This window comes from Helicoverpa armigera, chromosome 6 (genome assembly GCF_030705265.1).
Source record: "Helicoverpa armigera isolate CAAS_96S chromosome 6, ASM3070526v1, whole genome shotgun sequence".
Taxonomy (NCBI): domain Eukaryota; kingdom Metazoa; phylum Arthropoda; class Insecta; order Lepidoptera; family Noctuidae; genus Helicoverpa; species Helicoverpa armigera.
In genome coordinates, this window is record NC_087125.1 from 13,293,221 (window position 1) to 13,321,059 (window position 27,839).

General features: G+C 35.1%; 1 protein-coding gene across 1 annotated transcript; it reads left to right on the forward strand.

Moving 5' to 3' along the window:
* Nucleotides 1–180: 180 nt before the first annotated feature.
* Nucleotides 181–27,476, forward strand: LOC110380606 (inactive hydroxysteroid dehydrogenase-like protein 1). The gene is made up of 6 exons (XM_049852432.2): nt 181–492; nt 23,586–23,708; nt 25,266–25,376; nt 25,734–25,954; nt 26,501–26,728; nt 27,166–27,476. Exons 1-6 carry the CDS (start codon nt 330–332, stop codon nt 27,274–27,276), a joined length of 957 nt encoding a protein of 318 aa, XP_049708389.2. The 5' UTR covers nt 181–329; the 3' UTR covers nt 27,277–27,476.
* The last annotated feature ends 363 nt before the right edge of the window (nt 27,477–27,839 follow it).

Genomic DNA, 27,839 nt, shown 5'->3' on the forward strand with positions numbered 1-27,839 from the left:
ACCTAAGTACCTAATTGACCTAGTTGTATCAACTTATGTTCAAAACGTGACACAGAATTAACATCATGATGAGTAAGCAATCCGCAAGCCTTTCTCCGAATATCTTCCGGTTAACCGCACGTTTGATAAGCCGTGACATAAGAACTCTTTATAGGTCAACCATAACGTAACATCGATGGCAACACTGGCCGCCGCCGCCGTCAGTGTGCCCCGCACAGTCATGCTGGCGCGACGTGCGTTCCCACCATAACTAAACATTCCATTTTCAAACAAAAAACGCGCATATTCCACACATTTTTACGTAAACAGTGCATTTATTATAGAAAATCATGTTTTTATTACTAGTTTTAGCCTTAGTTGGGTCTATTGCCCTGTGTTTTTTGCTAATTGATTCCCTATGGAGTGTTTTGGAGCTTATATCTTCGTATTTGATGCCATATTTCCTGCCTGCTGAGGTGCAGCCGCTGTCCAAGAGATTCGGACCTTGGGCTGGTGAGTTCCAATTTGAAAAATTGTTTTTTTTTTCTAGGCATATACTAATTTTGTTTACATTGAGTTAGGCCAGTGCTTGCGTCCTACATCCTTCCTATCTAAGCAAGCAGGTTTTATGCCGTTAATTATGGAATTGATGGCAAATAAGCTGCAATGTTTAACGGTTAATTTATTTCAAGTTACTAAGTAAACAAGTCAACAACTACTTGTTGCTTCTTTCAACGATAACAAATGTTATTGACCAATTTGGGCACGTGATAAATATTTTAACATATCTGATTAGGTGTTTATTTTTAGTTAAATGTGGGTAATCAGTGCATAGTAATAAGTTACGTGTTCAATACATTCTCATTCTAATCGATGTTTGATGTTACGACATACGACAGTCGACATGCCATGCAGAAGTTATCTAAAGACTGTTAGGATCGATAAATGCCACCTTGATTGCGTTTAATAATAGATTTCTATGTAGACTAGCAGAACTTTGAAACTCTAAGTATGCTTGGTAACTACCATAGGAGACTATTTTTTTTAAGGATCTAGATACCTACCTTCATTTTTGAATCGTCTCTTTTATTAGTTGAAAATTGGCCATTTAGCAGATTAAAAAAAAACAAGTTCTCAAAGTTTTATTTTAAAAAGTAACTAAAGGATATTTTTTTTTACCTCGATCGAAATACATATTTGGAGGTTAAATGGTCAAAAGGAAAATTAATATAGGGGTTGCAAATTTAATGAATGCATAAGTAAATTAAACCACTGAAAATGAAAGCTTTTCAGTTATGCATTTTAGCTCATTTGTGCCGCAAAATCCGTAACAATATTACTAACCCAAATGACTATCTAAAAGTTCAAAGTACCTACAGACACATTCCTATCAGTCATTACCTAAATAATCAATCATGTCAATATCGTCTTCACACGAATCACAGTAGTGTTAAGACGCCACCGTGATTTTGATAGCCGTTTGCCATGCCAAATTATAGGACTACCAGCTTACCAATGGATCTGAAATTTTGATATAGGTAAATTGATATCTTTATCTAGATTCTGCCAGAACGAAAACACGATACTGATAATTTTACTCGATCATAATTAATTCCGAAAACACGTCTAAAAAAGTACTATTTTTGAAATTACAAGGAAGTTACACTATCTTTATGTTTCAAAATTACTCTAATATATTCTTAACATCAATATTAACGTTCTGTCAAAGGCATTTTTCCATAACTATTACCAAACATTTTTAATTAAAGTTTTAAGATATTGGATTTTTTGAGCGGCAGCGATCATGGTAGACGCTACGCAATTTCGAACCTTATGTCCGTGCTCTAGCGATTGATACACAATGTGTACGGAGACGAGCCAGTCCGGCGATAGCCCTCGTCGAGGTCGGACCTGTGCATGTTGTCGCTCCGGCCGTAGGTATAATAATTTGTGACGATAACTCAGATTCAAGCGCGCGGCCCTATGTGTGCGTCGGCTTGTAAATATACAACTTTCGTTCGTGTGACAGTGACGTCGTCCGAGCACGACGTGTTCTTATCGCTTTTTGTTATGGGTACAGTCGTTTACAAAAATGTCTAGTTCTTCACGGAGAAAATGTTTAAGGAGTCAGGTAGCGTTTCAAAAAATGAAACAACATTCAAAGCTTTTTGTTATTACATCTTACAGTTTTTCATTATTTTCTCATAAGTTTTTTCAAATTGACATTGACAGTATCTAAGAAATAAATGAGGTGAAATATCTAAGATGAATTAAATACTCCTTACATATTTTCTAGCTCGGGGTACGAGGACAATAAATAAAAGTGTGGACTTTATTTTTCAAGTAGCGATTCAGAATCATTATAAATAAATAAACAGTTTTATTGGGTATTAAACAAATCAAAAACTAACTTAATAATTTCAATAGATATTTACACAGATAAATAATCATTAAATTACGTAATAACTGTTTTTCCTTAAACAGCCGTAACCCCTAAATAACTGTATTTGTACCCGACTGTACCTCTTGTCACGCACACAAAGTCACTGTATATGTACAAGGGTTACCCACACATAAGGCCGCGCAAGACTGAGTTGAACTTACTATGAGAACAAAAAATCTATGGAGACCGTGTTATACTATAAATTCTTTTTTTTTACGTTATATTATTATTTATATTTCAGTTTTAATAAATATGTTTGAAAATGAATTACTTAGCTTCATTACTTCTTTGATACCTTACACTTCACTACATACATTTTTTAAATGGTTAACACACAAGATCTGCGACGCTTTTGCTTTTGCTTTTGCTTTGCCTAATGTAAAAAATCTCGGTCCCGGTGTAATTTTGAACAATGAGGAACTTGAAACGGTACATGCTACGACTTTTCTAGGGATAACAGTAGACTCCAAAATTCAATGGGGTGAGCATATAACTGGCATCACGGGTAAATTAAGCTCTGCTGCGTACGCTGTCAGGAAAGTAAGAGCTCTCACCGATGTAGCCACGGCGCGTCTAGTGTACTTTAGCTATTTTCACTGCATCATGTCCTACGGAATTCTTATGTGGGGCAATGCTGCCGATATCGAGAATGTTTTCGTACTACAGAAGCGCGCTGTCCGTGCTATATACAAACTTGGTGCTAGAGTCTCCCTTAGGGAAAGGTTTAAGGACATTGGTATTCTGACTGTGGCGTCTCAATACATTTATGCCAATATAATATACGTAAGGCAAAACCTAGATTCATATAGTAAAAACAGCGACGTACATCATTTTAATACTAGAAATAAACATAAGTTAACCGCACCTAATTATCGTCTACATAAGGTGCACGGTTCATTTGTGGGGCTTTGTGTACGCATTTATAACAGGATTCCGGTTCATCTCTTGGAATTAACGGACAGTTCTTTTAAAAACAAAATCAAAGAAATTCTTGTTAAAAAGGCATATTATAATGGTAATGATTATTTCACAGATAAACGCAGATGGCAGCTCTGAAGTGGAACAAAAGTGCTTTATTTTTTGTATTTTTCGGTGTTTTAAATTAATAATTGATAAAATAGAATTGTATAATTGTAAAATAAATTAATAATAATTAAATTGTAATAGACAGCTGTGTTGCTGGGAAGTTTGTTCTTCACCACTTCTTCTTTCCAGCCATAACACTAGGAAGTGGTGAAAGGGGGGCGTTTTGGGGGTGCTGTCATTGTAAAATTTTGACGTTAAAAAGTGCTAATCGTATTAGCCTATTTTAATAAATGATTTTGACTTTGACTTTGACTTTTATGCGCGATTTTAGCCGCATTCCCGGGGAACTTCTTCCTGTGCCCGGATAAAATATAGCCTACATTCACGGGGGATAGTGTAAATCTCTAATTGTGAAAGCAAATCAAATCAGTTAAGCAGTTTCAGAGCTTATACAATCCACAGAAACAAACAATCAAATCTTCCCTCTTTATAACATTAGTATAAATTATTTAACACTGGTCAAACCATCTTGGGCCGATATTCACCAAATAAAGCTAGGAACACTCCCGATTAATTTTCATTTCAAACAAAAAACCTAAATACATATCGATTCATCCGTTCTGGATATACAAACACACATACACGACACACCACACATACATACACACAACCATACGCGTCCAAATTATCATATTACTCTTCATAAAAAGTTTTCTTTACAAATAATTTTTGTAAGTACAACAAAAAAAAAATCCGATTAAAAAATGTAGGTAAGTTGCGGCTTCGTATCTTCCCTGTTCGGTTCTCCTGACCCCGCGCTGACCTCGGTGTGTGCGATTGGCGCGAAATTCAAATTTTACACATTGAGCGAAGAGTATAGCTTGCGCGACGCGATAGACGCGGAAGTGTAGTGGGCGGAGCTATCTAAAATCAAAAAATCCGTGGTGCGGTCTTAACAAAAATACGGTCAAAGTCCGGTTTTTTATCAGCGCCAATCGCGTTTTCCGCATTTTTTCAAAAGTCGATTCATCAATCAAAAGTAACATTTAACTGTCTCCAGGATTTTATCTCAATCATAGACATAATATTAGTAAACAGGACTGCGCATATAAACCCAAAAAACGAGCCAAGTGAAACAGTTAGTACAGAGGCTGTCTGTCCCTTTCTAATAGGGTGACTATGAGATTAAGCTATGTGAGACAAATCCGAATTTGCTAAGATTATTAAACGCAGATTGGTATTGAAGTTTTAACTTACGCAGTTTGTGACCTTAAGAAACTTATAACGGCTTTTAATAATTAGCGGGAATTAGCAGTATAAAAGCAGGAAGATTCGAAGTGAAGACTGTTTTTTTTTGTATTTCTACTTCATATATAGACTGCTGAGCCATTTATGTCGCCTTTCTTCATTTTTTGGGAAGCTATAACAATAATACAACAGTTTTAAAATCCATCACCCATATTTTCACTCATCACAAGAATTCATGGGCACCCTAGTTGTTTGGTTTACGAAAATGTTATTATTAGCTAACCTGTGGAACGATATATTGCAACCACCATAGGATTCACTTTTACAAGTATAAACGCAACACTTTTTCACCATTTAAGTAGTTTAAATTGATTTAATACAAAAAATATAAACAAAATTTTAAATGCTGATTACGCGCCAAGAACGTTCTGGGTTACCGCTAGAAAATAAAAAAAAGCAAAATAAAAATTTATGTTGTTTATGTTTTAATAATAAATACGAATAAATTAATGCGATTGTTATTAATTTGTTGACTTACAATTGTTAAAATAAGATAAAAATTTTATGTGATTCAATTGTTTTTTGGGAAGACAAAACTTTTGATCACAACATTTTTTTATGCTGGCAAGGTGTTAGAAAGAGACAAACAGCCTCCGTTCGAACTATCCCTCTCGGCTCGGATTTGCCTCTGTGTATTATGCAACCAATTTAGTACCTTATTGCGTTAGAATAGAGTTCATTTTCGTAAATATATATTTTGAGCGTGCGCAATCTTGTTTAGTAATATTATATCTATGATCTCAATAGATCCAGCTTATAGACAATTTGTCTATGGTTCCGTTCAATAATCTGTGGTTCCAGCTTTTCCAGTGGATGTCCATAATTATTTGCATTGTCCATAGACCCTAGTAGCCTGAAATAAAGAAACAAATAAAAATAACAAAAAAATCGCATTTCTGATACCAACCTATAGGTATTTAAGTAGGTAGGTATATAGGTATCTAGTTAGAATTATTACTCATTTAAAAACCTAACGTGGTTTACACTAATGCAGATTTTTGATATCGCTGAATAACGCAATTATCATATACATATAGGTAAGTAGGTATGTTGATTCAGATTGGAGTTACTAACCAACTTTTTTTAATAAAGAACTTGTTATATTTTCGCGAAACAAGGGACATGCTTGAAAATGCTCTCATTCGCGAAATTACCGATTTCCGATACTTTTGTTTTTCAGTAAGTACCTATTTGATTTATTGATAACAGGTATAAAATAAGGGGTGTACTATGCCAAATCGAATGACAAATAATCGAATGCCAATTGATCGACCACTATAAATCGAAATTCTAAATACACGAACATTCATAATATCGAATGGTTATTAAATCGAACATTCAATACATCGCGCAGTCAATACATCGAGTGTTCAAAATATCGAATGTTTGTTTGAGCGAGCGTTAAATGCATCGCATATTCATCCTATCGAAAAATTTATATTTTTTATGAATACAAGATAAACTCAAAATTTATGGATAATTTATAAATTTTAATATAGATTTTATTATTTAACATTTTTTCAATCGCAATATCATCCCTTTTGCCTGTTTTTTTGTAAAGTAGGTCTTCCCAATCCCGCGTTTGCCTTTTCAATTCACACAAAATTTTAAAATGTACCTTTAAAAGATAAGAATTAAAGATTAAAATGTGATTTATAAGTAAATTTTGAGTTTTTCTTGTATTCATAAAAAATATAAATTTTTCGATAGGATGAATGTGCGATGCATTTAACGCTCGCTCAAACAAACATTCGATATTTTGAACACTCGATGTATTGACTGCGCGATGTATTGAATGTTCGATTTAATAACTATTCGATATTATGAATGTTCGTGTATTTAGAATTTCGATTTATAGTGGTCGATCAATTGGCATTCGATTATTTGTCATTCGATTGGGCATAGTACACCCGTCGATCGACGTAAAGGCTCCTAATTTTTTTACAACGCAAACGCCAAAATTTTATCTATAAGCTATCGAGGACACGGTGTTTAGCAACTTTGAAAATTTGGATTTGTTCAACTATTCTTTCAAGCTAACTCTACTAAACGTTTTTTCTGCTGTATTTACTTACACCTGTACAGTAGTAATTAAAAAATGTTCTACCGGTAATGTGGGAGCACCTTACCTCTGAACGCAAAATATTTTTTGTATTTCGTTAACCATTTGTATCTTAGTTCCTGCTTTGTGAATTAACCAGCAAATTAATCAATTTTTTTGCTTGCCTATAAAAAACAATGACCATGTAACATTCGTAGGTACTTTGAAATAAACTGGTTTTTAGGCCTACCACACGCGAAAAAGGAAGGTAATCGTGACAACGTACCGTAAGCGATTTTGGACTGGGCCATTCTTGTTTCTTGATTGATAATTTATTTAAATTGAGGCCTTTATTTTTAAATTATACTTCTAAAGATTATATATCTTTCTGTATTTAAGTGAAACATTTAAAGCTTTAAAGTACTTCTGCAAAGATAGAATGGAAATCTTTAACTCAGGTCTTATCAATGCCGGGGCTGCAGGATTATTCGAAAGAGTTGCCGCAGCCCTGGTACATAAAGGGGTCGAGAAGGAACATGATGGGTTTTAGTCAGTTAGAGTCTGACACTCCCTGAAGTAGCACCCACAGGTTTTATATCAACGAAACCGTTTATATAGCCATTGTCAGTACAGGCACAGATTGCAGAATAAGTATCTACTAACTTAGTACTATAATTGTCAGATATGAAAATTAGTAAATTTTAATTCGCACTGTCTCCTTCAATAAGCAAACTGTAGCAAACATTGATTAATTATCATAGTTTAATTGTCACTTTTTCTTAAAAAACGTACAACACATAGGATATGGTGAGGTATGGACGTTTTAGAGGTGGTCTTTGTGTGACATACAAAAAATACTGATTTACCAGCCTTATTTGTAAACTTATTCATCAACTCGCCCACATAAATTTTGTCCATGAGGGCAAAACGTTAAATTCAAAAAAAATATTATTATTTATTTCGTCATCTCGCCCCAATCCGGTGAGCTGAGCTATGATCGCTTTTGAGTTTGAGATTTGATAAGCATTTAAAATGGCGTTTTATGCAAATTGGACATTTTATTCCGAATATAACTATGTATATTCTGAAAAAAAAACTACCAGTTATAAAATGCTTCAGTCTTGTCTTTCAAAGGTTAGGTATGGTAGGTAAGTATAAATTAATGCTATCAATTATTATCAAAACCTGATTCGTTTAAAACAAATAAAATCTAATAAAAACTTCTAGAAAAAACTTCACGCCCCATATAAATTAATTTCTTGCTTAGTGAAGGTAACTCCGTCTGTCTGTGTTTCATGCTTTCATGCCAAAACTATTGAACCAATTAAAATGTGTTTGGTCAATCAAACAAACTCTTTAGCTTTATCTTGAAAGATTTTAATAATCTAAAAAAACTTACACACTAAACTAGCATAAAAGCCCGATTACTTCACCTGGTTTTCAATATAATTTTCTTTATTTCCTTAATATTAGAAGTTTAAACCTTAATTTATGTTCTATGAGCGATTTTTTTCTCTATTTTAACTCCAAGAATATGTAACTTATAATAATAAGTAAGAAAACATCGCACTCCAAGCCACAAGACACAAGCAGAACTTAGTTTGTGGCTCAACTTCAACTACCTACCACAATGTAGAGTTACTTTTTTGTCAATAAACATTTTTTTAATTGAGAAGTTTTGTACTTTGTATTTAACGTACCTAACATAATGTTTCAATCACAACGCGGACTCGAAGTTTTTAAAGCAAAAAATACAGCTTTTAAAATACATCAAACAAAAGATACATGCGTGTGTGTTGATTACGTCAGCACTTGTAAAAAACATACAAAAAAATTATAACTCAACTCGTTTATGTTAACGCTATTGTACAGGTTAACGTTTTGACAGTTACAAAAAGATCCTTGGAAGTAAATCTATGGATCAAAAGGTTTTAATATTTTTTCTTTTTATATACCTTTTTTAAATTATATAGTTTCCACCAGCCAATCCGACCACCTTCTTAAATGGTTAAAAAGTAAAGCTTATGTTATTTATTCAGGATACAGTTAGCAGTTTTGATATAAAAGCGGAAAAGACAGTCAGACATTACAGTATAGAACAGATTACTAATTAGTTACTATAAAACAAGGATTTTTGAACTCACATTACTGATATCAATGTAGGTAGAAAAAGGCGAGAAACAGATTAAGTATAACCCTGAATTATTTTTTATTGACACTATTATTTAAATTAGCATGCCTACATAATTGACACAAAGTAATGTAAATATCTTATTTATAATACTGATAGAACTACAATTATAATACTAATTGTAAAGTAAAGCTCCCTAGACGATCATAAAAAAACTACTTAATCGTAATTTACAAAAATTTACAATACAGATAACAAAACTATCCTAGTAAAAAACACTAAAACTTAAAACTTAATCGTAATAATTAAAATTCACACAATTTTAAATAACGTAATTTAAGTAACGGCAGCCATTAAGATTATTTAAATAAATCAATAAAATATAAGGAAGGGCTAAAGTACCAGATTTTTAGTATCTACATTTAAAAAAAGTTTTTTAAAATTCAAATGCGACGATAAAGTTCTGGTTTTTACTTTTAATGCCTGTAACTAGGCACCATTAATTAGTTAAAAATATTTTAATGCGAAGTGACTTGTTTTTATTTTAATTGCTATTTTTAAAAACCTGTATTTTTTATGGCAGTTTATTATCAGGTTTTATAACTTACTTATTATTATTCTGTTTCTAGCGGTTTCTCCCCCGGAAGACCTAGGATTAAATATATAATATAATATAGCCTAAGACTGTGTGTCATTCGGAGATGGTGTAGCTTCAAGAAAATGTTTTTTTTAATCGTTTCAGTGGTTACGGATTCTTTACACCCATTTACACCGGCAACCTAATATGTAGGTACGTCATTTCTGAAAATTGAACGTGGAAATTCATAGTAAATAAATAGTTGTTTTAAGAAAACTTACGATTATGTCGTCGGTAAACTTGCACAAACAAACAAAAAAATTGTTTCCCCTATAATATTCGTATAGCAGTTTATGTGTTCCAATTACTGTGTCCTTGGATTCAAGTTTCTGTTCAGGATGTAACTATAACTACTTATTAATAGCTAGTACGACAAACGGTTCCTGTGATTATGATTACTGATGGAAATTGAAGCAGAGAAACGTTTTATTTACATTAACTAACACTGAAGACTTTTAGTCGGCCGACAGTTTGTTCGGGCTCATAGGTAAATCAATACGGAAACGAATATTGATTTATGAAAATAAAATTATTCTACGCACATGGCAACGATCAGGTAGGTATTCAGCCTGACTATACTGTGTATCTGATACTAAGTATTATCAGACTGGCTAAAAAGATAGATTGAATTCACGATTAATTTTAAAAATCCAACCGTCGGGCTCTAAGCGTACCTTTATGATTAGGTATACCTATAGATTTCACACCAGCATGATAATTTGTAAAATGTATTTTTTTGGTCATTCGATCTTTACTTAACACTTGTAAACGGAAAAGTCTGACGACCAGTGATATTTATTGAAATATCATACCTTTGACTTTGACCTACAAGCTAGCCACATGAATATTAATGCAAAATTTAATTGCACAGGTTCCTAAGAAAATATAGATGGCTTTTCGAAAAAAACTTCTTTAAAATAAAGGATACTATATTTTAGACGTAGATACTATTCTGAATATTTTAAGTATTGACATTTATGGAAAAGTCTGGTGACCTGTGATATTTATTGAAATATCATACCTTTGACTTTGACCTACAAGCTAGCCACATGAATATTAATGCAAAATTTAATTGTACAGGTTCCTAAGAAAATATTAATGGCTTTTCGAAAAAAACCTCTTTAAAAAAAGGATGTAATAATTTTAGACGTAGATACTATTCTAAATATTGTCAGTTTTGTTATTTCTGACTTCTAAAAGAAATTCTAAGAACGACTTTTTCATTTCACACCATTGACATATAACTATATTTCACACGGACACTTATAGACAAAAAAATGCTTCCTATTAACTGAAAATTTTACTATCCCATTCAACACAGAATATTTTACACCAACAAATTCGCACTAAGCAACAGTATACCATAGAGTTTCGCAACACCATAACATCTCTATGGCCAGCCATCATGTGGCAACACCACACAACTGAAGTTATGACATGTCAACACTAAACATTAGTGGCCTCTTGTGAAATACTCTTTGGTTCTATGAGACCCTAGTACTCGTAGACATTAATGGCTTTCGTTCCCAATAAACTGACTATCTATCTATCTATCTAATCTATCTATTGTTTTTGCTTACCAGAGATAGTCCTTTTTTTAATGACGTCAAAAATCATCAAATGATCCCGCCTGCTGTGGGTTACCAGCGGTGAGGGAGTGTCAGACCCTTACTGACTAAAAACTGTCGTGTTCTGTTGTAGGCCTTTTATGTACCAGGGCCGCGGTAACTCTTAAAAACAATCCTGGAGCCCCGGCAGGGAAGGATAGAGTCCTGACAGTAGTCCAATACAAGAACATAATGTCAATCCTTTCTCTCGTAAGCTTTACATCAGATAGGATAGTATATTAGGAACGGCCTTAGCCACTAGCATCTTTAAGTTGTTAAGTATAACTATGTACTATAATTTATAAGACGCATTAACCATTTTATGCCATATTAAAAAAGTTTGGTTGAGGCTTTTATATTTTAAGGTTTATGTTCAGTCCTCCGCCATTACGCTCGCGTCCCGTGGAAGATAACTATTTCTCGCAAAAAATAGATTGTATCCTTTCTCAGGCTCCAGACTGTCACTGTACCTACCCATTTTTCTGTAGCTTTGGCTTCAAGGATAGATTTACTCATTTACTCTTACAATCACTACTTATAAAATAAGAATACAATGTTTAATTAGCACCTACGCTTTATACGTTTTTGTAAGTTATATTTACATTACGTTGAAGACTGTATAAATCAACGTATTCAAATACATTTAAGATTATTTTATTCATATTCCAAGTCGTTATAAACAGCCAAAAATGCTGTCGTTATGACATTCGTAACCCGTTTTTTAGCCGACAAGTATGAATGCCAAGAATGGATTGAGTTTTTGTATCGTGGGAATAATAAAAACTATGATATACCTGTAAAAAAACATATTACTTATAATAAAATGTCTAGTCAGCAGCTGAGTATATCCGTGATCTATACTAATATTGTAAAGTTGCACCTTTTTTGGACCCCACTCATCATTTTCAAAATAAAATCACTAATCGAATCTTTGACAGATTAGTTGATCGCACCTACCGCACGTTACTGTGACCTACAAGAAGGCGCGTGACCTATATTCCTAATGGCATCTCCGCTATCTTTCCTTTCTCCATGGTACTACAACACTGCAGTTTTGCACGACTAAACCTAAGCTGGGTACTCACTTAGCAGTGTAGCACGTAACGTATCAGATACGGTATCATCCTGCAAGTGGGTAAGGCTCGCCCACGGTCCTCACGAGCACCCTGCGAGCCGCCTTAGTGTTCGCAATGAAACCGCCACTCGGCGGGTCACTGCGAGCTTACAGCGCACCACGCGCGAGCAGCTTGCAGCGGGCTCGTGCCTACGTACTCACTTGATACCGTATCTGATACGTTAGGTGCTACACTGCTAAGTGAGTACCCAGCTTAACATTATGTTTCGTACAAAGCTCATTATGTCAGAAGTAGCGAACATTATGTTAATCGTGATGTGTGGAGATGTGAACGTTGTAGAGTAGTAGTACGGTTACTCAAGCAGGTTACGTCAATTGGTTGTATGTCCCCATTGTTTGTATCTCACTTGTGTTTAACACTTAACTATGTTAAAGAGGTATGTTTTATGGAATATTCTATGAGACTTTAAGTAATCTGAACTTGTTAGATGAATGTAATAATAGATACCTTATGGTGACGTCGAGAATAAGTACATGTATCATGGCAATAGCGGGGTAGCTTTATTTTTCTTTAAGAAAGCTATACTATAATTAAAGAGGAAACATTTTTTTGGTCTTTAGAGGCTCCGAAACTACTGAACCGATTTCAAAAATAATTCTTGGAAAGCTCTACTCTTCCCGGCAGCATGGGCTATCCCGGTGCGAGGAGTAGTTCTCACGAGAAGCGGGTGAAACCGCAGGATACGGCTAGTATTCACATACATATGAAGCAGATGGGGATATAAATCTTGTGGGTATAATATAAGTCATCGTCGTACATAAAAAAGCGTAAAAAATCTTGAAAAATCTAAAATCTATTATTTTTGAAAGTTCATGGCATCCTTTGTCTATTAACATTCCGTGATCCGGTAATTACCAGACCTCGTAGAGATCGTGTATTGCTAAACAGATAAACGTAGAATGTTTGCCTTTCTCAAAGCAAGAGGAAAAGGAATATGCTGATGGCCTCTTCGCAAAATTAAACTTTGACTCCATTGCGGAACCATGGCTCGCTTAGACAGGACATTTTAGTACCTTAACTAATGATTAGTCAAGATATTTTATTTATTTGCTGTGGAAATGGAATTATTTAAATTAAGCTAATGAAGATTATATGGGAAATAGATTCTTACTGGATTAAGTATGATTATCAAACTGTAGTTTTTAATTTATCTATACTAATATTATAAAGCTGAAGAGTTTGTTTGTTTGTTAGTTTGAACGCGCTAATCTCAGGAACTACTGGTCCGATTTGAAAATTTCTTTCAGTGTAAGATAGCTCATTTATCGAGGAAGGCTATAGGCTACTTTTTATCCCGGTACGGGAAGTAGTTCCCACGGGGTGCGGGTGAAACCGCTGGCAGATGTTTGGTATGGATGTTTGTTAGTCTTTTTCTTTATAACTAATTTAGCTGAAACGTATAGCATTTGTAGGTACAGACATCAGCAGGTCAACCTAGCCAAATCTGTCAAATACCACTCGAAAATTAACCTTCCACTACTGTGATAAGGTTGAAAATCTATTGAAGAATTTTGCTAAATTAAGGTAGGTTGATGTGCTTTCGTCCGTACCTTAGAAAGCGGTTGAAGCCGCGGAAAACAGCTTTTATTAAGAGTATCTTAGGTTGAGTTCAAGGACCCATTTAAGTTAGGACAAGTTTTCTACAATCTACTATTTGAGATCTAAAATATCACATTTAAGTATGACTTATTATGTTCCTATTAGCAATTCTGTCTGCCTTTGCATGGCCTTTGCACACCTACATGTCGCTAGAGGTCAATGACTTTGGTTATAATCTTAGATATTATTTAGGTTTATGTTATAGGTACCTGCTGATAGTAGGTAACTACATGTGAATCTAAGTCATCAATTTATTTTATGATCGAAAAAAATAAGCTAACTCAAACTCGTATTTTTTTAAGCTTTATTTCGGGACAAACAAACATTACCCAATTCTATAATTAACTACACCGAAAGTTATTTATTTGCACAAAAGCGATATTTTAAAATTGAATGAGTTAAATTGAATTGAGTTTTTATTTCAAATAGGCCTCTCTCTGCAGACTTTTCTTAAAATTAAATGTCACACTAGTGCACCAGTTCCAAAAAATTGGTATCACTGAGAAGATCCGGCAAACTCCATAGAAACTCTTTTAAAGAAGGAAATAAGTTCACAAAGACTCTGATCCATAACGATTAAGCTGATAACGTTATTTAGTGCAAATGCAAGATTGAAGAAGCCAATTTGATTCGATACACTTGATTGAATATATAAGGGATTGTTGACAATCTTTTACCAAGGTGACTTGTTAGCAATACACCGATTATCCTAACTACATAATTTAAGAAGACCGCAGTCGGCAAAACTTCACGATTCTACTACGCCTAGCTTATTAGTACCACAGAATAAATAACAGTGCCCTGTTAGACTTGGTTTTGAGATAATGCGCAATAACCATCTGTTAACTGTTTGGTTAGGAAAAACGAGATTTAGAGGTACTTTGTTCATTAACTTACCATGTGTGTGTTCCTTCTCCATGTGAGAGGAGGCCTGTGCCCAGCAGTGGGACGATAAAAAGGCTGTAACAGATTAACTTACCATAAAAATTGCAAATTTCTTAAATCTTCTTTGTTTATTATTTTTTGATGAGCGTGGGTACGCAATTAATAAAATAACCAACCCCAAAAAAAAAAAAACTGCACGTATAAATGCATTTTTGGGTTTTTATTATACATCTCATCAGAAATGACGTAATCCGTCAAAGAACCAAGGTCATCGACATAGCCTACCGAATCAGCAAGCTGAAGTGGCAGTGGGCTGGCCATATTAGCCGAAGAACTGATAACCGTTGGGGTAAACGAGTATCCGATGACTTGCGCAAGGCGGCTGGCAGGAGCTGGATGCGAGAAGCCGAAAATCGATCTCAGTGGCGTGCACTTGGAGAGGCCTATGTCCAGCAGTGGACTGCGATAGGCTGATGATGATATTATACATCAACTTTTTTAAATGTAAAGGACAATGCTCATGAAGTATGAGAAAAAACTCATGCCCGGCGCAAAAGAAATGTAACTAAAAATATAGGTAATAATAAGTAATGAAATACTGCATAGGAGGCATCATCAAAATCAATGGCTATATGTGTGAAATTGCTATTTGGGCTTGGGTTTTTTTTGAGCATTGTCCTTTGTCATTCTCTGATGACCTCTCCTTTCGTAACAACGGTAGATTATAATTTATTGCTCAAATCAAGTCTATAAATATAAAATATTTTGTTTATTAATCCATAATTTAGTAACTCTATTAAATCTTAAAATGTTGCAGCAGTAAAAACGTTATGTCAATAGTATTCTTATTGCATTTACGATGTTTCAAGCTGATTTTATGGCCTACTATTTTATGTTTGTAAGTACTAATAAAATAAGTTTAAAGCCACGTATTCACTGGGAAACAATGTTTCAGATACACAGTTTCTGAAACATCACGTAGATGTTTACAGCAACAATGTTTCAGAAATTCTGCCGTCCACATCGTCCACAGAAACAAAATTATATGTAAAAATTATTTGTTTCAGAAACACGTATATAATGTTTCTGAAACAGTGTTTATAAACAATTGTTTCTCAGTGAATACATGGCTTGAAATTACTAGTGGCGGTCTTTGTAAGTCATTTACTGTTCTTGTATATATTCCTGTAAATTGTAGCCTTTATTCTGAAGATTGGATATCATACAATGTTTTCTCCCTCGTCCTCAGTGCAGCAAGAGGAAGTGTCAAACTTTCCCTGACTAAAACCCTCCTTTGTTCGTTCTGGAGACCTTTGTGTACCAGAGTCGCGGTAACTCTTTCGAACAATCCTCGCAGCCCCGCAGCATTAATCTACAGATCAGTCTCAATCCGCGGGATAAGTTTCAAACGGGATGAGTTGACCAAAATCTTTAAAAGTTCAAATACATATATTCATCCAACCGATTAAACTGAGATTAAGTGGTAGGTTAACCCTGTGGAAGGACACAACAGTCTTATCAAAATCCACAGTGCATGAAAATTATTTAACCTCGACTATTTGATAGATCCGCTCAATATGAGTAACTGCGGAAGCAGTGCTACTACATGCTTACATACATAAATAGATGTTGAACAGTTTTTCACTGATAAAAGATATTAAAGGATAAAGATATCTAATTTATTTTGTCAAAATACTGGTACATGTTTACAAGGCATTAGGATTAGGATAGCTAAATTGTGTCATAGGTATTGTTACATATGATGTCAAAATATTCATCAGCCCTTTAATGTTTCGCTTGTACCTAATTGGCGCTCATTTTTTTCCAACATATAAGGCGAATCTTCATAGTATAACTGCAAGTATACTTAGTGTAGTCATAGACAAACCTTCTGCGGTCTTGTTTATAGTATCTATGACTGTTTCAGCATTGACCCCGGCGAGTTGCGCCAACGCATGCTTGAGACATTTGTGAATTCGTAAGACACCGCTAGAAATGGGTTTTGAATACCAAATGACGAAATATTTGCCCACAATTTCAATAGTGGTTTCGGAGCAATAAGTTGCTATTTATGGAATTTTTATTAGATATTTTTTTATATATTTTCTTCCGTATTTAGGAAAACAGGAAAATGACTCGAATTTAAAACTGGACAGAATATTCAGATAACTCGTTTTGGATCCATTTGGCTTGGCTAATTCAAAAACAAAATACTTGATTTTCAACTAAACCCATAAAAAACGAATTAGCAAATATAGATGTAGGTAAAGGATAAAAAACTATTAAAAAAATAATAGGTACATACATCCTCTTCGATTTACCAATAAAATTCAATTGTCAAAGTTTTTTGGACTTCGAATGTATTCTTAAATAAAATTCAAATGTCAAATTTTTTTGGACTTCGAAAGTATTTTTAGATAAAATTAAATGTCAAAGTTTTTTGGACTTTGAATGTGGCCTTGTGCGTTCACTCCAGAGGCAGTCAGTTGCTAATGAACTATCATTATTTTGGTGAACTTAGGTCTTACCTGGTCTTACCCTACCACAAGTTTAAGTATGTTTCTCTTAATGATGATATTTCGTCAGTTTATCCAGTTCAAACTTACAAAAACGCTGTTCAGGACTTTTGCACCATTTCTTCTTCCCGTTCGTTGTTGTTGCCTTCAAAAAGCGTTGATTTTCAGTCTATTTTGAAAAAAAAATCTTTTTTTTAATCTACATTTTCTAACAATTGATTTTATCCACAATTCCCCAGTAGGTTACAAAATTGTCAATCTCGATATAAAATCAAATATATTACCTAACGTATTAAATTTCAACAATACAACACACACAGGTAATAGAATACATAATACTATTAACAAGAATAATAAATAAACAATTGCAAGCGACGCATCGGACACGAGGTATGACGTAAATGCGTTGCGCACGCGCATACAAGCCAAGGTCGATGACTTTCATAGGCAAGACATAAGAAAAAATAGGCCAATTAATGCTCTTGAACTTTCAATGGGTTATAGTTTGAATACTGAGGTTCGATTCGGCAGTGTTCTGTTTATTTCGCGACAGGGTGGGATCAGGAAAAGCTGACAGAATCTTATAAAATAATGTGATCTTAGAGTTTTTTTTTTATTGGAAAGAAATTGGATATATAAAATGCTTGGAAAAATGATAAGCACTAATTTCTGCGAGACAGTTATTCAAGGCTTTGGATACTCGACACGTGTTTCGCCATTACACGAGGCATCTTCAGGAAATTATGATTCGTAGTTTTCTGTCTCGCGGAAATTAACGCTGCACGTTAAAAAAGAATGGAATGGATTAACCCAAAGTAATGTAATCACTCCATAATGTAAATTAAATGTATTTAAAAACAACCAAATAATAAGTAATTTATTTCGATATAAAATAGTTTTTTTATAGCGTACATACTATGTACTTATAGCGGTAAGTACTAGAATTCGATCAATACATATTTCTGAGAACCGTAATAAAACAAAATTGTATAGACCACACACACACACAAGTCATAATATAGCCTACAATAGGTAATAATAACACCTAGTTTGTGGAACTATAAATCTTACACGTGACTTGCATCGTATTGAATTAAGTATTTTTAGCAATGAGATTATGAAGTGTATCTAATAAATACGAACATTAAAAAATGTTTAAATCGAATTTATTAAATACTAGCCGTTTTCCCGCGGTTTCACACGCGTCCCGTAGGAACTACAGTCCATACCGATATAAAATATAGCTTATGCTATGTTACTTGCTTTTCAACTGAGAAATAATTTTTCAAATCGGTACAAACAAACAAACGAGAAAGTGTTTCCACTTTATTATATTTGTACCTATAAATATTACAGAAAAACCAAATTACGCAAAGATTTATTTATAAGATTAAAAAAATAATTAAAAAGAAGTATTGAGGACAGTGTATTTTTAAACTTTTAAAATACTCTGTCCTTTTATACAACAAATAATGACAAGGTTTTATTCGTTTTTTTTTTATTTAAGACCTAGATCTATTTTTAAATACTTCGGAAAAGGACATTGTCTCGCTCTAGATACCTTTGGCAAAATAAATAATGAAGAGACTTCTAGACCCATGCAGGTATCCCTACTAATATTAAAAATGCGAAAGTAACTCTGTCTGTCTGTTACGCTTTCACTTCTAAACCACTGAACTGATTTTAACAAAATTTGGTACAGAGATAGAGTTGACCTTGAGAAAGAACATAGGATAGTTTTTATCCCGGACTTTTGAAGAATTCTCTTGGAAACGTAGAGTTCGGCATATATCGCTATAACCGAACTCTACGCGGGCGAAGCCGCGGGCGGAAGCTAGTTATTAAATAAATTATTCCAAATTTTATGTCTTTGAAAGTCGTTTTTTTAACCAAATTTTCTTCACGTAATCGATTATAGTTTTTAATAGATTCCTTCTCTGTTTATGGCCAGGCAAAAATGTGTCAAAGTCATGATATAAGAGGCCTAACTTTTACACTTAATTAACCATTTTAAATCTCAATAATAGGTAATTAAATAAACAAATTATTACTATTCGCATTAATCACGTTCTTTAGTATAGAAAGCGAGAGTTCACGATGCGCCTGAGCCCTGACCTGTAAAGGTCAATCAATACTTATTACTTGTAAACCTTGATTTTAAATAAAATGTACCTAAGTTATTGAATAAGTATAAATGATGATGTCACTTCATTTAAGATTCTAATGCTATATCAATATTGATTATGTATGTGCATTGAATTTTTAATGTTACATAATAATATAATGTCCGTTTATTATGCGATTCAAGTGCGCAAAAATGGGGAGGAAAAATCGAGCCTATAATGCTCCAGTTTTAAATCGCTGTTATGATGGGTCCACACGATACAAAATGGGATATTATAAATTGCATATCAAATAAATAATCGCCTATCAATAAATACTCATCATTTATATTATTTTTTACATCAAATAACTTACTTCACTACAAATAAACTAAATGTTTAACAACACTCAAACTGCAGATAATTCGAAATTATACATCAATATGACATTGCTTTTTTTATTATAATGCAATACAGTTAAATTTAGTCTTGTACAAAAATACTACATACATAGCATTAATACTGACTGCACAGCAAATTTTCCATATTTCATAGCAAAATAACTATCCCAATCGCATATTAACCAGTAAGTACAACAAAACCTATTCATCATATTTGTCTTAATTTTCAAGAAGCCATGCTCGGCAAATTTAATGATTATTAAAACAAAAAAATCCTGTCACATTGCATTATTTCTAAAAACAGAACAAATTAACTGAAAAGGTTCGCGGCTTCGCGCGCTTTTTCGTCACTGGAGTGCAGAGTGGCGCGAGCGAGTAAGATAGAGTTCAATTAAAAAACATTGTATCAAAAATTGAAGCTAGTAACGAAAACGAATCGCTGCAAAACCGACTTCACGTAGTCTTGTTTGCCCTACCCCTAGAGTGCAATTCAAAACCGCGTAGGCGCGGAGGGGCGAGGCGGCCTGCGAGCTGAGGAGCAGGTAGTTTTAACGCTCGCCGACGCGGTTGAGACTGGCCGGCTCTGCCGGCCAGTAAGCCGAAGCTGCGGTGGTGAGCGTGAAAATCATCTGCGACGATAAGCTCGCATGGGACCGCCGGAGCCACGAAGCGCCGGAGCCGTGACAGAAGCCATGCTTGCTGCATGTTGCATGCTTACTTCCATGTTGCATGCCTGCTTACATGCTGCATGCCTGCTTGCATGCTTCAGGCTTGTTTGCTTCTTACAGGAAACTAAAAATTCCAAAACTATGCCAAAAGATGATTCTGACTATAAACATTCTGAATTATGATAGTTCTGCCTTTTAATGACTACTTATATGAAATGTATGCCAAAAGGAAATACTGACAATGACTGACAATGCACCAGCCCCATATTTTTTAAGAACTATAGTATGTATGTGCAAGCATATCATCGGACTTGCGATCCGACTCAAGTACGTGGCGCCACCTGCAGAAGCTAAAAATGTTGCCTATTGGGCAAAAAAGGAAGCGTGAACGCTAATAAATCCTTACTAATATTATAAATCGGAAAGTGAGTTTGTTTGTTTGTTTGTTTGTTTGTTTGTTTGTTCCGCTTTCACACCGTAACTACTGAACCGATTGCTTTGAAATTTTGCAGACGTAAAGTTAGAAGTCCGGATTAAATAATAGGGTACTTTTTATCCCGAAAAAAATAGATATTCCCGAGGGAAAACAAAAATATTGTTTGCTTGATGGATGGATTGTAGATGGCGCTGTGTGTCGTTTAAAACAAGGTAATATATTGCAACCGAATATAAACATGTAAATTTAGAAGCTAAATGATACGATAATGAATCCCCGAAAATGAGGAATTCCCGAGGGATGATGTACAATTTGTTTAATCGTCTAAACTGTTTTTTTGTACATCTACTTATATATTCCAAACGAATATGAACCTATAAATTTAGAAGCTAAATGATACGATAATGAATCCTCGAAAATGAGGAATTCCCGAGGGATGACGTACAATTTGTTTTATCGTCTTAACTGTTTTTTTTACATCTACTTATCCTGAAATAACTATAATTCAACGAATTACTAATTGGTATAAGTATTAGTTAAGTTATTTAGTTCTTGAGGAATGCGATAGATGGCGCTGGGTGTTTTTAAAACGTGGTAACGATGTGTTTTTAAAATACGTAAGAAGTGGAATGATAGCTTTTTAAAACGTGGTGACGTTGTTTTTTTTAAGATACGTAAGAAGTGCAATGATATCTCGCGCTTTAACCTGTAGCTCATTGTTCAATCGCGAGCTTCCCGATAGCTCGATAGATGGCGTTGTGCTTTTCTGTATCGCGGTGTTAAGGTTCGCCGCGAATTAGTCTTAAGGTGTTTTGAAATCAGTGGGGCCCAGTAGCGCCAGGGCCAGCCGCGGCTGCGGGTTGTTCGAAAGAGGTACCGCGGCCCTGGTATATAAAAGGCCTAGGACTAGACATGGGCAAAATGTGTCATTGAAAAGAAAAGATAGATATGCATCTTTCAATCACTCGGATATGAATCACTCTTTCATATCTTTATATCAGTAGCTCAGTATAACTCAGTAGCTCGTTCAACTCGCAACTCGTGTGCGGCTCACTCATTCATTTAGATCATTCAGATATAGTGATAGGTTGGTTGTTGTTTGCATCTTTCTGATATATTGAGCGGTTGCAAATGAACACTTTTTTTCTAATTAAAAAAAATATTATTCTTATGACTGTAGGTACAACCTACTTCTTTTATGTTAATTAGTTCAATGAATAGTCAATCGCAATCTAGTATTGAGTATAAGCATTAGTTTAGTAAGTATTAGAAAATAAAAATAGAAATAGCCTTCTGATTTCCCTTCATACTTTACACAGGCTTAGGACTGTCTATCTACGAAATTATTTACGTGAAAATTAAATTTTAGTTCAAAATGTGTATTTCGAGTCAAAACATGTTTGTTCGGTAGGCGGTAAGTTTTCAATACATTTGACAAGATTATAATACCGAAATATTCACTAAGGACAAACAATTATAAGCCTTATGCGTGAGCAATAGAGTTAACAACTTATTATTGGGTGTCAACTTATTGTGGTCAAAGTAACGACATTCGTAATCGTATGGGTGCGAGCGAAACGGCTCGCTTGACGTTCAACCAATGGCGCGCGACGAAGCTATCCGACGCCACAGATTAGTTAGTACCCGACGCGATGACCGACGAGTGAGTGAGGTGTAAAGAAAGATATACTGAACTACTGACACATTCGGATATGTAAAGATATGAAGAGTGATTGATTCAAATGGAATGATTCATATCTTTTGTATCTATCACTCCTGAGTTACCCATCTCTACCTAGGACGGAACAGGACGATTTTAGTCAGTAAGAGTCTGACACTCCCTCACCGCTGCTAACCCACAGCGGGAGGGGTGAACCGAATTTCACGCGGGCGAAGCCGCGGGCGGAAAGCTAGTAATTCAATAAATTTCAATTTTGTATTTAATTTTATATTTTTTTGCTGATCTCATTATGCCGTAATTAATAAATAATAAGATGACTGTGACTAATAAAAAGCTGTTTTATTCAGAAAAAACTGCTGTAAATAATATAAAAATAGAAGCTATATTAAAAAAAAAGAGTTAACATGTATAATGTGCATTAAGATTATTAGCTGTGCATTGATGAAAAAGCTTTTGCTTTAGGAAAAAACGCTGTACGCTGCGAAAATAAATTGTAGTGTGTTTAGAGATATTTTGAGTTGAATATTTTGCTGTGCAATCAGTAATTTTGATGGGAATTCGGAATCTTATTGCATAGAAAAAGGATATTTTTTGATTTGCGTTTAAATACTACCCATACAAAATTAATTTTTTTACAGATATCTGTACGAAGCCAAAGTCTGTGTAAAAATCTGTAGTCTGAGTGAAAATATGATAACCAAAAGATGATGAAGTGCATACTTTTTATCATTGGCTCCATTCGGACTTTAGTATGCACCGATTAGTTGCGCAGACGAAATTCTTATAAAAGTCTGCGTGAAGTTTATATCGTGTTGACCCACCATTCGCGCTAATTTCAACGACATAATAATATAATGTCTTTATTCTAGTCAGTTTTTTGACGCGTTTTAGTTATAGGTAGTGGTTTTTTTTTGTTTGTTTCTTTTACTAGGATACTTTGTATATGTGTTGTAAATAGTCAGTTTTTAGTATTCTTTCTTTACTTCCAGTGGTGACAGGTGCTACAGATGGCATCGGCAAGCAGTATGCGCTGGAGTTGGCTCGCCGCGGCATCAACATCGTCATCATCAGCCGCAACCCTGAGAAGCTGAAGAATGTGGCCGCAGAAATTGGTTAGTATCAGCTACGGTACCGACATTTTGTAGGAAAAAAATATTACAAAAGTGCCATCTCACGACATACAAACTAAAAATATAGCTGTACAATGACATCCGATAACTGGGAAATTACGGTATCACCGTCTTGAGGGCCAACTTCCACCTACGGTTTTACCCGCTTTTCGGATAAGAGGTAGACTGTGGCTAATGGCTTTCCTCGATATATGGACTGGACTTTATGACACTGATAGATTTTTTCAAATCAAAATTCAAATAAAAAATCTGTCCAGATTTATAAAATTAGTATAGATGATGGAGCCTCTTTCATGTAGGTTGGTCCGTGTCTGCGAGTCTTGCTTGAGGCATTATTAGAATAATTTTTATTGAACTTTTATTTTGTAGAAGAAGATCAAGGTTTAAAAAACAACTGAGCTAATTTTCATACACATGGCTGTTTGGCTATTAATATTAAGGTATAACTTGCTTGATATATTACGCAGTGTATTTGCGAAAAAAATGTGCAGCAAAAAATATTAATCTATAATTATAAAATGTTACTTATAAATAAATATCCAGGGTTTATTTATAACTTTATCGAATGTCATAAGTTTATACCGCCGGTTTTCACGGAAACGTAACTGAGTGCGTGCATTATAAATTAAATTATAAATAACTAAGAATAATTACAAAGTTAAAGATTGGCTTCATTGAGTACAAATTGTTGGTTTAATTGTAAGGCGACCTGAAAATCGACATAGGCTACCTAAGGACCCAGATAGCCATCGTAGTCAAACATCAAAATCAATTTGGTACATTACTTTCGAAGACTTCACAGTTAAATAAGTGTACGGCTAGCAAACTAAACAAACAAAGGCTGCGTTCCAATCAAACTGACTGTCAGCCGCTGAACGTGACCACAGTTTGAACACATTATAAGAGTGAAAACTGTTCAGTAGTAGCAATATTAGGTACTAGCTTCTGCCAGCGGTTTCACCCGCTTCCCGTGGGAACCTCTGCACGAACCCGGATAAAAAGTATAGCCTATAGCCTTCCTCGATAAATGGGCTATCTAACACCGAAAGAATTGTTCAAATCGGACCAGTAGTCCCTGAGATTAGCGCGTTCAAACAATAATATTAGTATAGATTTGTTTGTACGGAGTGTCAGCATCCTTATGACGCTGACCGTAAATAGGTACAGTGACAAAGTATTGCTGAATCGGCGGTAACATTGCAACACAATGCATTTGTGCGTTACTGTAGGTACCGCAGTCTATTGTTCTCGTTGCTGCAACATCTGCCTAATATTCACATTGTTTGGCAGTATTGCGAAATGATTCCGTAGAAATCTTTGGGTAATCATTCTTCGAAATGTTTGTGAATTCCACTTTTTAGATTTCTATGGTGTACCTGTAGGTACCTATTCATTGTTATTTTATTGCCAACGGTTTATGACGTAACTGTGGACTTAACACTCTAACATACTTATTTGTAGCTTCAATTCCATAGAATTCTGAACAGTATCTGCACTTGTTCTTCTTCTTTTAAACGCTTTTATTCTGGTATTCCACAGAGAAGCAGCACAGCGTGAAGACGAAGGTGGTGGTAGCTGACTTCAGCAGGGGCGCGGAAGTCTACCCTCACATTGAGGAGGAACTCAAGGACATACCTGTCGGAATACTAGGTAAGCACACTTGAGAACAAAAGGATTTCAAGCGAGCTTTATGAGGTAGAAAAATTGGGTAGACAGTTTGCCAATGGTAAAATAAGTCCCCATGACAAAAGGTTTTCTTGCGTATGTTTCTGAGAAATGGGCATAGTAAGTTACCTCATTAGTTAATTAGATTGGATATCTAATTTGATTTTTCACCATTACTGAACCAACTCATGCATCCATCAACCATCATGTGCTTATCATTACACAATATTACTTGCAGTCACTACCTAAACCAACCAAACTATAGTCTTTTCCCAAATTCAAAATAAGAAGACTCAATTCATATGTCGCAATTTTTCAACAATATACCTTCTTAAATTCCAGTCAACAACGTAGGCGTGAACTACGACTACCCCATGCCTGTCTGCGAGACCAGCACCTCCAAGGTCTGGGAGCTGATCAACGTGAACGTGGGCGCTGTCACCTCCATGACCAGGATGCTGCTGCCAGGCATGGTGCAGCGAGGAAGCGGCGCTGTCGTCAACGTCTCCTCAGGGTCTGAGCTGCAGCCGCTGCCGTTGATGACCATTTATGCTGCTACTAAGGTCAGCTTTAGTTTCAGACACGATAAAATGTTGGTCTCTCCCAGGTCCTGTCAGATTGACGTCCTATCGGACTATAGGTGTGAAGGTATAGAGAAAGAGAATGCACTTTGTTTGCACGAATGCTCGTGCACTATAATATGACTTGCGCAGCTGGCTGATCTCCTTATTAGAGAACAGCTGCATTTCTTATTATATATAAAGAAATCCAATAAATAAAAGCTATATAAGCTGTATAGTAAAGCCTTTCTCAGTTGAGTAGCCCTAGTTTTAGTTTTCAGGTGACCTGACAAAATTCTGGCTAAAGGCTGAATTTACAGTATGCCCAATTTGATAAAACATTATTATAAGTCTCAACAGGATTTAGGACTCCGTATTATCACACAATATATCAAGGTCATTATTAAAATGAATGATAGGTATACTATTTAGAAAATGTAAAATGGTCTATAATGTAACGTCATAAAGGTTCGAAGTCCAGATTATTTCGCATGTGAAATCACTCACCACCTCATTGTCCACCATTATAACAAAACCTCCTCTTCCCAGGCGTACGTGCGCAGCTTCACACACGCAGTTCGCGAGGAGTACTCCACAAAAGGCATCTACATTCAGCACCTCGCCCCTCTGTTCGTCTCCACCAAGATCAACGCCTTCTCCCAGCGGCTGATGGACGGGAATATCCTGGTGCCCGACGTGGCGACGTACGCAAGACATGCCGTGTCTACGCTTGGGAGGCAGCATAATACTACGGGGTATTGGCTGCATGGGATACAGGTAGTTGATCTTTTTCTTTTTAAATCTCGTGAGGGAAATTGTCAAAGAGTATAGAGAGATATATGAGCGGGAATGAATTGAAAGGTAGTCCCGCGAAAGCTTTACACTATAATTTCAAGCCACCTTGGAATTGCAATATGGGATTTGATCAAGACATTCCTGAGCATCTCTTAGATTGATCAGCTTTCCATATTCAACTTTTAAATAGATATTCAGCTGCTCTCGTGGTACGTGGTAATGATACTATAGCAGACTTTATGAAAACACCGTATTTAATACATATTTATTTTAGTGGATGGGTTTTGGGATGGTAATGTTGATGACCTGTGATCTCATTCCTTTCTCGTAGCTCTATTTCAGATTTCTGCTATTGTTAAGTAGGTTTTGCTTTACCACCAGACACACACTCTAATTTCAATCTTATATCTTTGTTCCAGTACACCTTCATAAAAGTGGCACCTGTATGGCTGAGGACTAGGATTGGCATGCACATCAACGAACAGTTCCGGCAGGAGTACCTCAGGAACGCCAAAATCAAGTCCAACTGAGGATCCAGTAGCCAAGTCAGGGAATAAAGTTCCATTTTACATCGCCATCATTCAGTACGGGAATTAGAGTAAAGTGTCTGGACTCGAAACATCTCAGCACACGCAGAAATATTTTGTTTTGAATAGATGTGAATTTTAACTTGTGATATTGTTTAATTAATGTACTTTTTATGGATGTAAATAAAGTCTTAATTACGTATGTGTGGGTTTTGTTTTATGTTAATTGTATTTTTAATTAGCTAGGATAAGTTACATATAAAATACTACGGACTCACTTAAAACATTTAATGTGATGTCGCAGCAATACTAAAAAAATTGAATTGTCAGGACTCAAATCGTAAAATAAGATTTTATGCTTCTACGTAGAACGAACGCCTTCAAACAGGTTTCTCCAAAGAGGTAAAAACTGATGTGTCAGAGAAAGGACTGACGGAAATGGCAGCCATAAAACAAAAAAAAAAGATTTGTCAAAAATTCTTTGACAACACTTTGATTTGACACCTTCTAGAAATGTTGTGAAATCTTTCGACTTATGCTAAGTTTACTCTAGATATAAAGGAATA

Bases quoted from the DNA above. Each gene is read 5' to 3' on its own strand.
- LOC110380606 (XM_049852432.2), top strand. From the start codon at position 330: ATGTTTTTATTACTAGTTTTAGCCTTAGTTGGGTCTATTGCCCTGTGT. The intron at 493-23,585 runs GTGAGTTCCAAT...CTTTACTTCCAG, and splicing joins GAGATTCGGACCTTGGGCTG to TGGTGACAGGTGCTACAGAT. The intron at 25,955-26,500 runs GTCAGCTTTAGT...TCCTCTTCCCAG, and splicing joins CCATTTATGCTGCTACTAAG to GCGTACGTGCGCAGCTTCAC.